The sequence below is a fragment of the Salmo trutta genome, chromosome 35 (assembly GCF_901001165.1).
Source record: "Salmo trutta chromosome 35, fSalTru1.1, whole genome shotgun sequence".
Taxonomy (NCBI): domain Eukaryota; kingdom Metazoa; phylum Chordata; class Actinopteri; order Salmoniformes; family Salmonidae; genus Salmo; species Salmo trutta.
In genome coordinates this window covers 31916380-31931043 of record NC_042991.1, presented here as the reverse complement: position 1 = coordinate 31931043, position 14664 = coordinate 31916380, and the positions used below count along the sequence as shown (strand labels likewise).

Below are 14664 nucleotides of genomic sequence, written 5' to 3'. Positions count from 1 at the left end.
AAATGCAAGCTAGCACTGAGGGCATGGCCTGCTGTGGCGTGCGGTCTGGGTTTGCTGTGTCTCTCGTGTGGTAGGGCATGGCGTGTGGCGTGCAGTCTGGGTTTGCTGTGTCTCTCGTGGGGTAGGGCATTGCGTGATGTGGCGTGTGGTCTGAGTTTGCTGTCTCTCTCGTGTGGTAGGGCATGGTGTGCTGTGGCGTGCGGTCTGGGTTTGCTGTGTCTCTCGTGTGGTAGGGCATGGCGTGTGGCGTGCAGTCTGGGTTTGCTGTGTCTCTCGTGGGGTAGGGCATTGCGTGATGTGGCGTGTGGTCTGAGTTTGCTGTCTCTCTCGTGTGGTAGGGCATGGTGTGCTGTGGCGTGCGGTCTGGGTTTGCTGTGTCTCTCGTGTGGTAGGGCATGGCGTGTGGCGTGCAGTCTGGGTTTGCTGTGTCTCTCGTGGGGTAGGGCATTGCGTGATGTGGCGTGTGGTCTGGGTTTGCTGTCTCTCTCGTGGGGTAGGGCATGGTGTGCTGTGGCGTGCGGTCTGGGTTTGCTGTGTCTCTCGTGTGGTAGGGCATGGTGTGCTGTGGCGTGCGGTCTGGGTTTGCTGTGTCTCTCGTGTGGTAGGGCATGGCGTGCTGTGGCGTGCGGTCTGGGTTTGCTGTGTCTCTCGTGTGGTAGGGCATGGTGTGATGTGGCGTGTGGTCTGGGTTTGCTGTGTCTCTCGTGTGGTAGGGCATGGTGTGCTGTGGCGTGCGGTCTGGGTTTGCTGTGTCTCTCGTGTGGTAGGGCATGGCGTGTGGCGTGCAGTCTGGGTTTGCTGTGTCTCTCGTGGGGTAGGGCATTGCGTGATGTGGCGTGTGGTCTGAGTTTGCTGTCTCTCTCGTGTGGTAGGGCATGGTGTGCTGTGGCGTGCGGTCTGGGTTTGCTGTGTCTCTCGTGTGGTAGGGCATGGTGTGCTGTGGCGTGCGGTCTGGGTTTGCTGTGTCTCTCGTGTGGTAGGGCATGGCGTGTGGCGTGCAGTCTGGGTTTGCTGTGTCTCTCGTGGGGTAGGGCATTGCGTGATGTGGCGTGTGGTCTGGGTTTGCTGTCTCTCTCGTGTGGTAGGGCATGGTGTGCTGTGGCGTGCGGTCTGGGTTTGCTGTGTCTCTCGTGTGGTAGGGCATGGCGTGTGGCGTGCAGTCTGGGTTTGCTGTGTCTCTCGTGGGGTAGGGCATTACGTGATGTGGCGTGTGGTCTGAGTTTGCTGTCTCTCTCGTGGGGTAGGGCATGGTGTGCTGTGGCGTGCGGTCTGGGTTTGCTGTGTCTCTCGTGTGGTAGGGCATGGCGTGTGGCGTGCAGTCTGGGTTTGCTGTGTCTCTCGTGGGGTAGGGCATTGCGTGTGGCGTGCAGTCTGGGTTTGCTGTGTCTCTCGTGGGGTAGGGCATTGCGTGATGTGGCGTGTGGTCTGGGTTTGCTGTCTCTCTCGTGGGGTAGGGCATGGTGTGCTGTGGCGTGCGGTCTGGGTTTGCTGTGTCTCTCGTGTGGTAGGGCATGGTGTGCTGTGGCGTGCGGTCTGGGTTTGCTGTGTCTCTCGTGTGGTAGGGCATGGCGTGCTGTGGCGTGCGGTCTGGGTTTGCTGTGTCTCTCGTGTGGTAGGGCATGGTGTGATGTGGCGTGTGGTCTGGGTTTGCTGTGTCTCTCGTGTGGTAGGGCATGGTGTGATGTGGCGTGTGGTCTGGGTTTGCTGTGTCTCTTGTGTGGTAGGGCATGGCGTGTGGCGTGCAGTCTGGGTTTGCTGTGTCTCTCGTGGGGTAGGGCATGGTGTGATGGGCGTGTGGTCTGGGTTTGCTGTGTCTCTCGTGGGGTAGGGCATGGTGTGATGGGCGTGTGGTCTGGGTTTGCTGTGTCTCTCGTGTGGTAGGGCATGGTGTGATGGGGCGTGTGGTCTGGGTTTGATGTGTCTCTCGTGTGGTAGGGCATGGTGTGATGGGGCGTGCCGTCTGGGTTTACTGTGTCTCTCGTGTGGTAGGGCATGGCGTGCGGTCTGGGTTTGAATCCAGTGTGATTCGGACTACAAACGCTGGAAGATTGTCTTTCTGCCCGTTTCCCCTGTGATCATGGCTCCCGATGCCCCAAAGCAAACAACTTTGGGCCTGAAGACGAGATGGACACAAAACAATATTTAATCTCTTTTTCTAGTATCGATTATGAAATGTAGCATTTCAGGGAGTTGTCGACAAAAGCCTGAAGTAAATGCTGCTTTGGTTTGTATGTTATGAGTGTGATTGAAATGTACAGCACTACGATATCTGCAATATATTTGCAAAAGTCATACCTGTATAATTTGCCATTTGATCTCAATCTAACCAGGCCTCACCTTTGATCTCTGACCTCTGTGTTGCAGTGAACTGTTGCAGTCCTTAGATATGTGTGACAACGACCCTGTTGCCATTGCTAGGTGCTTCGTCATGAAGGTTAGTGCAATTCCAGTCCTATTATGCTATGTATGATTCACTGCCCTGCTGAAGAGTTTCGTCCAGTGCTCGAAACCAATAACTCGTCATCATTATTGGTGGATTAACACTCCCTTTCGAGCAATATTGAGACTATGTAACGTATATATTTTTTTCTTTCAGAGAGAGTATTTTGAGATCTATACACAGTACTGTACCAACTACCCAAAGTAAGTGAACTCTCTTAGCTGGCCAGTGTACCTGGCATGTGCAGCTCTTACTGGCTCAACTGTTCACAGAAACAGACTGAGCATGTGAAGAAAACTGTGGAAGAGATATGGGGGGATGTCTGCTACTGACACCAAGTGGTGGAGAGTATACTCTGTTTGCTGTGCTGTTACACAAACAAAAGGAGTTCTACGGAAAAATTGGGTTGACCGGCTCATAACTGCTGTAACAGAGCAAATGGAATGGCATCAAACACCTGGAAACCATGTCTGATACATTCTGCTCCAGTCGTTCCAACGAGCCCGTCCTCCCAATTAAGGTGCTACCAACCTCCTGTGCATCCTACACACCTACAAGTTGTGTTTTCAACCCACTCCAGAGATATGTACAAATTGTAGTCAATTTTCTCAAATTAAATGGGTGAGCAACAAATACAAAGGAACGGTTCATATTGAAATGGGCAATTGGTGGAACATATGACACAAACATTGAATTGTACTAGAGATAAGTGTGCACCAGCTTCATCCATTCACAAAACTAAGTGTTGTAATTATTCAATCATTGTCCAATACTTTCCTCTAGACTCTGTTTCTGTAGTACTGACCCGGTCCTCTCCACCTAGTTCTGTTTCTGTAGTACTGACCCGGTTCTCTCTCCACCTAGTTCTGTTTCTGTAGTACTGACCCGGTTCTCTCTCCACCTAGTTCTGTTTCTGTAGTACTGACCCGGTTCTCTCTCCACCTAGTTCTGTTTCTGTAGTACTGACCCGGTCCTCTCTCCACCTAGTTCTGTTTCTGTAGTACTGACCCGGTCCTCTCCACCTAGTTCTGTTTCTGTAGTACTGACCCGGTTCTCTCTCCATCTAGTTCTGTTTCTGTAGTACTGACCCGGTCCTCTCCACCTAGTTCTGTTGCTGTAGTACTGACCCGGTCCTCTCTCCACCTAGTTCTGTTTCTGTAGTACTGACCCGGTCCTCTCCACCTAGTTCTGTTTCTGTAGTACTGACCCGGTTCTCTCTCCACCTAGTTCTGTTTCTGTAGTACTGACCCGGTTCTCTCTCCACCTAGTTCTGTTTCTGTAGTACTGACCCGGTCCTCTCCACCTAGTTCTGTTTCTGTAGTACTGACCCGGTTCTCTCTCCACCTAGTTCTGTTGCTGTAGTACTGACCCGGTTCTCTCTCCACCTAGTTCTGTTTCTGTAGTACTGACCCGGTCCTCTTTTCCACCTAGTTCTGTTTCTGTAGTACTGACCCGGTTCTCTCTCCATCTAGTTCTGTTTCTGTAGTACTGACCCGGTCCTCTCTCCACCTAGTTCTGTTTCTGTAGTACTGACCCGGTTCTCTCTCCACCTAGTTCTGTTTCTGTAGTACTGACCCGGTCCTCTCCACCTAGTTCTGTTGCTGTAGTACTGACCCGGTTCTCTCTCCACCTAGTTCTGTTTCTGTAGTACTGACCCGGTTCTCTCTCCACCTAGTTCTGTTGCTGTAGTACTGACCCGGTTCTCTCTCCACCTAGTTATGTTTCTGTAGTACTGACCCGGTTCTCTCTCCATCTAGTTATGTTTCTGTAGTACTGACCCGGTTCTCTCTCCACCTAGTTCTGTTTCTGTAGTACTGACCCGGTCCTCTTTTCCACCTAGTTCTGTGGCTGCTCTGACAGACTGCATGAGGAACAAATCCTTGGCCAAGTTGTTCCGGGAGCGGCAGGCCTCTCTGAAACGCTCCCTTCCCCTGGGCTCCTACCTGCTCAAGCCTGTACAGAGGATCCTCAAGTACCACCTATTGCTTCAGGTACAGAGATGGGATCAGTTTTGCCTTTTTAGATCATAATGAATAAGATGTATATGGACAGGGGGGCGACCTGATCCTAGATCAGGGCCAATATCCACAAAGCGTCTCAGAGAAGAGTGCTGATCTAGGATCTGTTTTGCCTTTTTAGATCACAATTAATACAATTATTTGGACAGGTCCTAGATCAGCACTAATACTATTGGAATACAGCCGGTTGAGAGGATCATCAAGTACCACAGTTGCTCCAACTAACCACCCAAGGAATGCCCTGCCATAGCATCCTGGTTCAAATACTTTCAAAATGCACAAATGCATCTTTCCTTCCTACCCTCGCTTGAAGTTATCACTGATCTGACACACATTGATAGGTGTAAGGATGGGTTTCCACTTCATAGATTTCCCCCTATCCATCCATGTCAGATCAGTAATTACTCTTGAGGATGGGAGGAAGAAAGGATGCATTTTTGATGGGACCAACTCGTGTTCCCCAAAGCAGCTTGAAATGATTCCGATATATTGACAACGTAGGTTCAACTTCTTACTCGAACAAACAGAACAACTCTCCCTAAAGAGCCATGTCTGTGAGAAGTGCACTAGTTTAACTAACTATTGTGTTCCTTCTGCAGGAGATAGCCAAGCACTTTGACCCAGAAGAGGAGGGCTATGAGGTAGTGGAGGAAGCCATCTACACCATGACAGGCGTGGCCTGGTACATCAATGACATGAAGAGGAAACACGAGCACGCCGTTCGACTGCAGGTTAGCAGACGCCTCCTTCACGCAAACGCGCGCGCACACACACACACACACACACACACACACACACACACACGTCTGATCCTTAGGCAAGTCAGTTAAGAACAAATTCTTATTTTCAATGACGGCCTAGGAACAGTGGGTTAACTGCCTTGTTAAGGGGCAGAACGACAGATTTTTACCTTGTCAGCTCGGGGATTTCGATCGAGCAACCTTTTGGTTACTAGTCCAACGCTCTAACCACTAGGCTACCTGCCGCTATCCTGTCTCATGTTGTGCTGTTATTACATTTCATTCAGGCAGGTCAGCTCCGTGCATGTGAAGAGGCTCCGTCCCAAATGGCACATCATATCCTACATAGTGCATTACTTTTTCACCAGAGGCCCCTATGGGTCCTGGTCAAAAGTAGTGCACTATAAAGGGAATAGGCTGCCATTTGGAACACATCCCAATGTTCTGAACATCAATTACAAACCCTCTATGGTTCTCCTCTCTTGTTAAACTAGATTGAGTGTACAACATTTCTGACCAGAGACAACATGGCACAGCCAACCCCGGGAGACCCTCACAGAGTAGGGCTCGCAGGGCAATATATGGGAGCTTGTCGTCAAAGGCCGTGTAAAAATAAACAGCGACTACAATGTGTTCTTAGGCTAATTTCTCATGGGGCCAGCTATTTACTGGTCAGAGCTTGTTGGAATATATTTGTTTATCATGTGCAGTTAGGCTTGATTATGTATTTAACTCTGTTTGGAGGATCTATTACCCCCAAACTATTGTGCCTTCGGAAAGTATTCAGAAACCTTGACTTTTTTCACATTTTGTTAGGTCACAGCCTTATTCTAAAATGGATTCCATAAATAAAGGTCTTCGACAATCTACACACAATACCCCATAATGACAAAACAAAAACAGGTTTTTAGACATTTTTGCAAATGTATTAAAAAAAAAAAAAATACCTTATTTACATAAGTATTCAGACCCTTTGCTATGAGACTCGACTTTTAGCTCCGTGCATCCTGTTTCCATCGATCATCCTTGAGATGTTTCTATAACTTGATTGGAGTCCACCTGTGGTAAATTCAATTGATTGGACATGATTTGGAAAGGCACACACCTGTCTATATAAGGTGCCACAGTTGACAGTGCATGTCAGAGCAAAAACCAAGCCATGAGGTCGAAGGAATTGTCCGTAGAGCTCCGAGACAGGATTGTGTCGAGGCACAGATCTGGGGAAGGGTACCAAAACAATTCTGCAGCATTGAAGGTCCCCAAGAACACAGTAGCCTCCATCATTATTAAATGGAAGAAGTTAGGAACCACCAAGACTCTTCCTAGAGCTGCCCCCTGCCAAACTGAGCAATCAGGGGAAAAGGGCCTTGTTCAGGGAGGTGACCAAGAACCTGATGGTCACTCTGACAGAGCTCTAGAGTTCCTCTGTGGAGATGGTTGTCCTTTTGGAAGGTTCTCCCATCTCTGCAGCACTCCACCAATCAGGCCTTTATGGTAGAGTGGCCAGACGTTAGTAAAAGGCACATGATAGCCCGCTTGGAGATTGCCAATGGCAGCTAAAGGACTCTCAGACCATGAGAAACAAGATTCTCTGGTATGATGAAACCAAGATTGAACTCTTTGGTCTGAATGCCAAGCATCACGTTTTGAGGAAACCTTACCATCCCTATTGTAAAGCATGGTGGTGGCAGCATCATGCTGTGGGGATGTTTTTCAGCGACAGGGACTGGGAGACTAGTCAGGATCAAGCAAAAGATGAACAGAGCAAAGTACAAAGAGATCCTTGATGAAAACCTGCTCCAGATCACACAGGACCTCAGACAGGGATAAAAGTTCACCTTCCAACAGGACAATGACCCTAAGCACACAGCCAAGACAACGCAGGAGTGGCTTAAAATCAAATGTTATTGGTCACATACACATATTTAGCAGATGTTATTGCGGGTACAGTGAAATGCTTGAATTCCTAGCTCCAACAGTGCTGTAGTAATTCACAACAATACACACAAATCTAAAAGTCAAATAAATATTAGATTGAGCAATGTCGGAGTGGCATTGACAAATTCTTTATTTTCTACCTTTATTTAACTAGGCGAGTCAGAACAAATTCTTATTTACGATGACGGCCTAGCTGGGAGCAGTGGGTTAACTGCCTTGTTCAGGGGCAGAACGACAGATTTTTACCTTGTCAGCTCGGGGATTTGATCCATCAACCTTTCGGTTACTGACCCAACACTCTAACCATTAGCCTACCTGCCGCACCTATACAGTAGAATGGAATACACTATATACGTATGAGATGAGTAAAGCATTATGTAAGCATTATTAAAGTGTCCAAAGATTCCAAGTCTATGTATATAGGGCGGCAGCCTCTATCAAATCAAATGGTATTGGTCACATACACATGGTTAGCAGATGTTAATGCGAGTGTAGCGAAATTCATGCGCTTCTATTTCCGACAATACAGTAATATCTAACAAGTAATCTAACAAATTCACAACAACTACCTTATACACACAAATGTAAAGGGATGAATATGGACGTAACAATATATGGATGAGCGATGGCCGAACGGCATAGGCAAGATGCAGTAGATGGTATAGAATACAGTATATACATATGAGTTGAGTAATGTAGGATATGTAAACATTATTAAAGTGGCGTCATTTAAAGTGACAAGTGATACCTTTTATTAAATAGCCAGAGATTTGAGTCTGTTGGCAGCAGCCTTTCTATGTTAGTGATGGCTGTTTAACAGTCTGATGGCCTTGAGATGGAAGCAGTTTTTTTCACCTTAGAAGCTCTGAGGTGCAGGGTGCGGTGCGTAACCAGGTGGAAGCCGGCTAGTGATGGTTATTTAAGTCTGATGGCCTGTTTTTCAGTCTCTCTGTCCCAGCTTTGAAGCTTTGATGCACATGTACTGACCTCTCCTTCAGGATGATAGCGGGGTGAACAAGCAGTGGCTCGTGGTTGTTGTCCTTGATGATATTTTTGGCTTGCCTGTGATGGTCATTCCCTTCCTCCTCTGACGAGCCTTCACTGCTCAAAATACCCTCTAATATACTCCCCAACGATCCCCAAAATACCCCCAACAATACAAAAACACCCCCAAACTAACCCCAACAATGCAAAAACACCCCCAAACTAACCCCAACAATACAAAAACACACCCAGAATACCCCCCAACAACCCCAAAATACCCCCCATCAACTTGGCTAAACTCAATACCCCTATAATTGCACACCTTCAAGAAACATCCTTGAGCATTTTGGGGAAATTAATTGCTTAACATGGCTTGTGCCACAATGCTACCTTTTTCACCCTATGATGCCTTTTGCTGTTGGGTGTTTAATAAATAGGTGCTCTTTCATCACCTCATCTGTGTTGGCTTGTCCAGGAGGTCCAGTCGTTGCTGATCAACTGGAAAGGACCGGACCTGACCACGTACGGGGAACTGGTCCTGGAGGGTACCTTCAAGGTCCACCGGGCCAAGAACGAGCGCACACTCTTCCTCTTCGACCGCATGCTCCTCATCACCAGGCGCCGAGGAGAGCACTACGTCTTCAAGACCCTCATCACGGTGAGTGCTGCTTGCTGGGGTCAAGGGTTAGGGGGTCAGGATTTGTTAACCCTGTTGTCCTGCGGTTTCTTTCTCTGTTTTCAAATCCGATTTTGTTTTGTAAAAAGGTCTCCATTATATTCCAATCACTTACAGTTTGAATGGCAAAAAGTAATGTATTGTATTCTGTGTTGCATTTATTGTATATTCATTATTTGGAGATTTATGTAAATTTGCACTTGTGCTCTGATAATGTCTTATCAATGCTCCCTAAGGGGATTAATGAAGACGTATTGAATTTTAATTCAATTGAAAAACAGAGCTGAGTGTGTTTTGGCTTATCTGTGGTTTGTCCCATTAGTCTAAACTAGCTTCCTGTCGTCGTTTCCTTTCTTTCCTGATGATGAATGACAGATTAGATAGTAGGACTGGAACTGATCTACTCCTTTCCTGCGTCAGTGATAATGACGGACCCGATTCTTTTCTGTGGTTTATGAATGTTTTTTTCCTCTCGTTCTAACTTTCTTCCACCTTCCTGATATGTCACGTTTGTCTTTCCTATCTTTCTGGTGACACTGGGTTTGATAGACCAAAGTGTTCATCAGTGTCCCCTACACACCGAATTAATTAATATACTTTAGTATTACATCTAATTTTCCCTATTTGAGTGTGGACCAATCTTTTCTCTTAACTATATTTCACTCGTTTTTCATTTCTCTCGTGTTTGGCTACAGTGTTCCACACTCATGCTAATCGAGAGTGCCAAGGACTCTCTAAGCTTCAGCGTCACTCACTACAAGCACCCCAAGCAGCCCCACACAGTGCAGGTGAGTGAGGGAGACCTCTCAACCAACCGCACAGTACCACAGTGGCTAATTAATGGGAATTCAGACATGGTAGGAGAACGTTAAGACACATTAGTAGTGGACTTTTAGAATCATGAATGCCATAGTTAACCCTGTGTAGCATGTGAATCAGATTACAGTATTGTGTTGGGGGGGGGCAGGGTTGGTTTTTATATCCTTGAAGGGACCAGATGTCCTCACAAAGATAGTAAAGTAAGGGAAAAAACGAACAAGTGCGGACATTTCGGTTGTCCCCACAAGGACAAAAGGCAATTTTAGACTTAAGGGTCAGGGTTATGGGAATCATTTGTTTGGTCCCCACAAGGATAGTAATATAAATGTGTGTGTGTTCATGGCTGATTCTGATAATACAACTGTATGAATATTTAAAGTAGGTCAACTCCCACCTTGCAGGCAATCTTCCTGTTGTGTGATAATGTAGACTAGATTGAAATACAGCCCTGCTGTTCATAACAACCTGCACCTGTAGAATTTAGGTGTACTGGTGTACTGGCTTGGTTTTTGCCAAAACAAATAATCATTACGCCATCATTATCATAACCATAAAACTGTCTTTGTTTTTGGTGTTTGTTTTTTCTTACTGCAGTGAATTCTCTGTGGGAATGCATAGGACCTTACCTGCCCCCTCTCTCACCCCTCCTCTCCTCTCCAACTCTCTTACCCTCAGGCCAAGACTGTGGAAGAGAGAAAACTATGGGCCCATCACATCAAAAGGATCATTCTAGAAAACCATCAAGCCATCATCCCTCAGAAGGTACACATGAGGTGCTATTGCTGTGATTAAAGAGGGAAGGGGGGAATCTTAGGGAGGATAGCTGACGGTTGATTTTGTGTTTCTTTTTATTAGGCAAAGGAGGCCATCTTAGAAATGGACTCGATTTGTGAGTATTCGTAGTGATTATTAATGCACTTTACTGCCCCATCTATCCAGCATATTTTTATATCCAAGCAACATCGGAATGAAGTTGATTTATTTAGGAGTGGCGGAGAGGGATGCTTTTAATATATTGACCAAAAATATTAACACAGCATGCAACAATTTCAAAGATTTTACTGAGTTACAATTCATATAAGGAAATCGGTCAATTGAAATCAATTCATTAGGCCCTAATCTATGGATTTCACATGACTGTGCACCGGCGCAGCCATGGGTGGTTCTGGCTCCCAAGTGGGTTGGCCAGGCCCAGTCAATCAGAATTAGTTTTTCTCCACAAAAGGGCTTTATTACAAACATAAATACTCCTCAGTTTCATCAGTTGTCTGGGTGGCTGGTCTCAGACGATCCCGCTGGTGAAGAAGTCGGATATGGAGCTCATAGACTGGCAAATTCTCTAAAACAATGTTGGAGGCAGTTTATGGTAAATACATTAACATAAAATTATCTGGCAACAGCTCTGGTGGACATTGCATTGCTACAGTCTGTGGCATTGTGTTGTGTGACAAAACTGCATATTTTAGAGCTGTCTTTTATTGTCCCCAGCACAAGGTGCACCTGTGTAATAATCAGATTCTTGATATGCCACACCTGTCAGGTGGATGGATTATCTTGGCAAGGGGGAAATGCTCTCTAACAGGGATGTAAAATTTTTTAGAGAAATAAGCTTTTTGTACATATGGAACATTTCTGGGATCTATTATTTCAGCTCATGAAACATGGGACCAACACTTCAGATGTTGCGTTTTATGTTTTTGTTCAGTATAGATAAGTTATTTATTAATAAATGTTATGGAAATGATGGAATGGCAGTCGCTGTGTATTTATTATTTCAGACTGCTTTCTCTTAAAGGCCTCTTCATTAGTACTTGACCAGAATAAATGAACATGAATCTATGTATTAATTATATACAAAAGCCACACTGTAATAATATTGGAAAGTAAGTGGATTGAGCATCATGTGTCAGTTGAACATTTTTTTCCCAGATTTTTGTATTTATTTTTCTTGGATCATGATGTCATTCATTATACTATAAGATTTGTGATTTGTAAGTCTGTTAACCCATGTCGTTTGTCTCTGTGCCTAAAAGACCCATCAAAGTTCCGGTACAGTCCAGAGAGAATGAAAAAGGCCATGTCTTGCCAATCAGACGAGTTTCCCAGAGAAGGTCGTCAGGGGCGACGGCAGTCAGGTAAACACCCATCTTTAGTCCTGAAACTCAAATATCTATTCTTGATGTGCAAACCCATTCACTATTGTGTATGTGAAAGTACAAGGAAATAATATGGGAGACATATTATGACTCTAGTGTTTTCAAATTTAGATCCGATTTGGCCAATGCTCAAATTGTGTGTCAGTCACGTAGCTAACGGTTACTCTACATGCTTTGTTAGCCTGGATTCAGATTTGGCTTTACGTGCCACATTTACATAACTCAAATATTGTATCTCACTGAAAAGGATTTGACAATGACCATCCATGCAGTTTTGAATCGTGATGAGGCGGGGACTGTCTGAAGTGGCTTGCTTTTGAGATGTGCTCATTGTCTATTTCTCTCTCTCAGAACCGACCAAACAGATTCTGAAGAACACCAAAGGTAAGGACACAAGGCTTTCATCCCAGCCAATTTCATATGTCATCATCAGCCATTATGACAAACACCTCTGAGAACCTTTTTGTGACTGTTCAGAACCTACTTCCTCTGTGTAGTCGTCACAGTTGGTAACCAAATATGAAAGGGTTAGCTTGAGGAAATGCACATCTCCTATGATGCTGGTACAAATGGTGGATTCTATGTCTAGTATTTTATTAGGATCCCCATTACCTCCTGCCAAGGCAGCCACTACTCTTCCTGGGGTCCAAACTGAAACAACACATCACAACAAAACAATAGTCTACATCAGTAATAAAACAATACGTCACATAAAGACATTGTGCACTATACAAATTGACACTGCTCCACCAGTCTGTGATGAGGGACCGTCACACAGCAGGTGCTTCAAAGGAACTGTGGGTAGCAGTAAAAGGAAAGCCCTTTTGTCCTCGTTTTGGGGAGAACAAAAACTAAGGTCTTTTACTTCTCCCTCTGAAATGAGAGCATAAAAGCCCCTTGGTTGCTCCATCGAGTGTTTCTCCAGCTCTTTTCTAGTAGTTAAATGTGGTTTGGAGAGCTGATCCGTGTCTCTCCAGCTCTTTTCTAGTAGTTAAATGTGGTTTGGAGAGCTGATCCGTGTCTCTCCAGCTCTTTTCTAGTAGTTAAATGTGGTTTGGAGAGCTGATCCGTGTCTCTCCAGCTCTTTTCTAGTAGTTAAATGTGGTTTGGAGAGCTGATCCGTGTCTCTCCAGCTATTTTCTAGTAGTTAAATGTGGTTTGGAGAGCTGATCCGTGTCTCTCCAGCTCTTTTCTAGTAGTTAAATGTGGTTTGGAGAGCTGATCCGTGTCTCTCGCCCGTTCGATTGACTCATTAGCATTATCCATTTTATTTTCTCATGCACCTTTTGTGGTGTGACAGTGAGCTAGGTTTAGTCCAAGCAAACAATGATGTCGGATTGCAGACTGACTAATTCATTTTCCAAACTCAATATGGAACTGTCAGTCATATGATACTTTGGCAAAGTTTCGTCTAAGGAGATTAGACTAATTCATTGGAGAAAAGAACTCAATTTCATTATCAGGGAGGTATCATAGTCATTGCGTGCATTTCATTTGGCTTATCATAGGCTTGTTTAATTACAATTGACTGAATACTTTTCTCTTTGTCCCTTTTATTAAGCATTTTTAAATATTTCTCTACCCTTCTTGTTCACCTGTCCTGTTATCGGTGCGGATCCTACAGCCGTCCTCAAGGTAAGCCCAGAGTGATCCATTTGAAATTGTCCTTGATAACAAACACGTGCTCTATTATGCTGCACTTATCTCTGCTCTCAAAGCCCAGCCGAGGGGAATTTACGGTTAATAATGTCAGTTAACATGCCGTTCAAAGATGGCTAACATCAGAGATAGGAAGGCTTTTTCCTAAGTGAGAGGAAACGTACATCTGGAGATTGACATATTTAATTTAGTGGGCTTAAATTCAGGAAATGAAATGTTATATTTTGGAACTGCCCTCAATGGTTGCTTTCTCATGATTATTTCAGAACAAATTAACAGAATTCTATTCAATTTTCACTCCATGCAGTGTCTTATCCAAAGGTGGGGGGGAACTCTGAACTCAATGTGAAATGCATGTGTCTTGTTAATTGGCAATCAGTGTCTTATTCCCAGGCACCCTAGGGGTCTTAATAGGAACCATCCTGTTGCTCTGTCTGGGATTTACTGTAGCTCTATAATGTCACCACATGTGGGTATGAGACGATTTTTGTTATAGGACTCATGTTTTCACACAATCCAGAGTGTTTGCTGAGTGTGTGGAGATACCCAACAGGCTTTACTGAATAGGCCTTGAGGTGGTTCGTCAGACAAAATGCATTGTGTGATCTGTGTGACTTCACGCTACAGCACGCAGACAGCGAAGGGGCCCTAGCAGACGACCCGCGCTCCATTCAGGCAGCCACTACTGTCAGCACCCTAGGCTCGAGCCTAGGCGAGTCCGAGGCTGAGAGGCCTAGTGTGGAGGAGGAGGAGGAGGAGGAGGAAGAAGAAGAGGAGGAGGATATGGGCCTTAGGAAGGACTCTCTTGAGAGGCTAAGCCCCAGTGACATTGAGAAGCCGAGGACAGGGTCAGCGTCCCACAAGGGCAGGGTGACCCTGGAGGAGGAATGTGACTCGGATGATATTCTGATGGAGGAAGACCAGGTAGAGGACTTTGCCAGTTCCATGCTGGCCGCCATCTCCTGCTGGCACTATAGAGCCAGGGCTTTGCTTTCCATGGGGGTCACAACGGTGAGGCTCTAGCTGCCACCATCGGGTTTCCTTCTTCTTCTAAGCTTTGTAGCTATCCCCTCCAGTCCCCAGCTTGGCCACGTTGGTCCACCCTAGTCTAGCTCAGAGTCTTGTCAGTCATAACCTACTAATGTCTTGGATAACCCCTTGTCAATGCTATTCGTATCCTGCAAACGGCGACTGACTTTTATGAATGATGCTCCGTCTAAGTATAGATGCTCTT

General features: G+C 45.7%; 1 protein-coding gene across 3 annotated transcripts in view; it reads left to right on the top strand.

The window, feature by feature from the left end:
- The first annotated feature begins 1525 nt into the window (after positions 1–1525).
- The window catches only part of LOC115175074 (pleckstrin homology domain-containing family G member 3), a 26407-nt gene continuing 13268 nt past the window's right edge, over positions 1526–14664 (top strand). The window contains exons 1-12 of one of the 3 annotated variants that reach the window (XM_029734242.1): positions 1526–2434; positions 2597–2643; positions 4281–4431; positions 5058–5189; positions 8596–8778; positions 9492–9584; positions 10291–10377; positions 10471–10504; positions 11649–11750; positions 12123–12155; positions 13396–13406; positions 14058–14354. In XM_029734242.1, coding sequence (XP_029590102.1) covers positions 2387–2434; positions 2597–2643; positions 4281–4431; positions 5058–5189; positions 8596–8778; positions 9492–9584; positions 10291–10377; positions 10471–10504; positions 11649–11750; positions 12123–12155; positions 13396–13406; positions 14058–14354 — 1218 coding nt within the window. In that variant the 5' untranslated portion in view covers positions 1526–2386. Of the gene's footprint in view, positions 2435–2596; positions 2644–4280; positions 4432–5057; positions 5190–8595; positions 8779–9491; positions 9585–10290; positions 10378–10470; positions 10505–11648; positions 11751–12122; positions 12156–13395; positions 13407–14057; positions 14442–14664 lie in introns of all 3 variants that reach the window. The other 2 variants (XM_029734241.1, XM_029734243.1) reach the window with 2 other exon arrangements.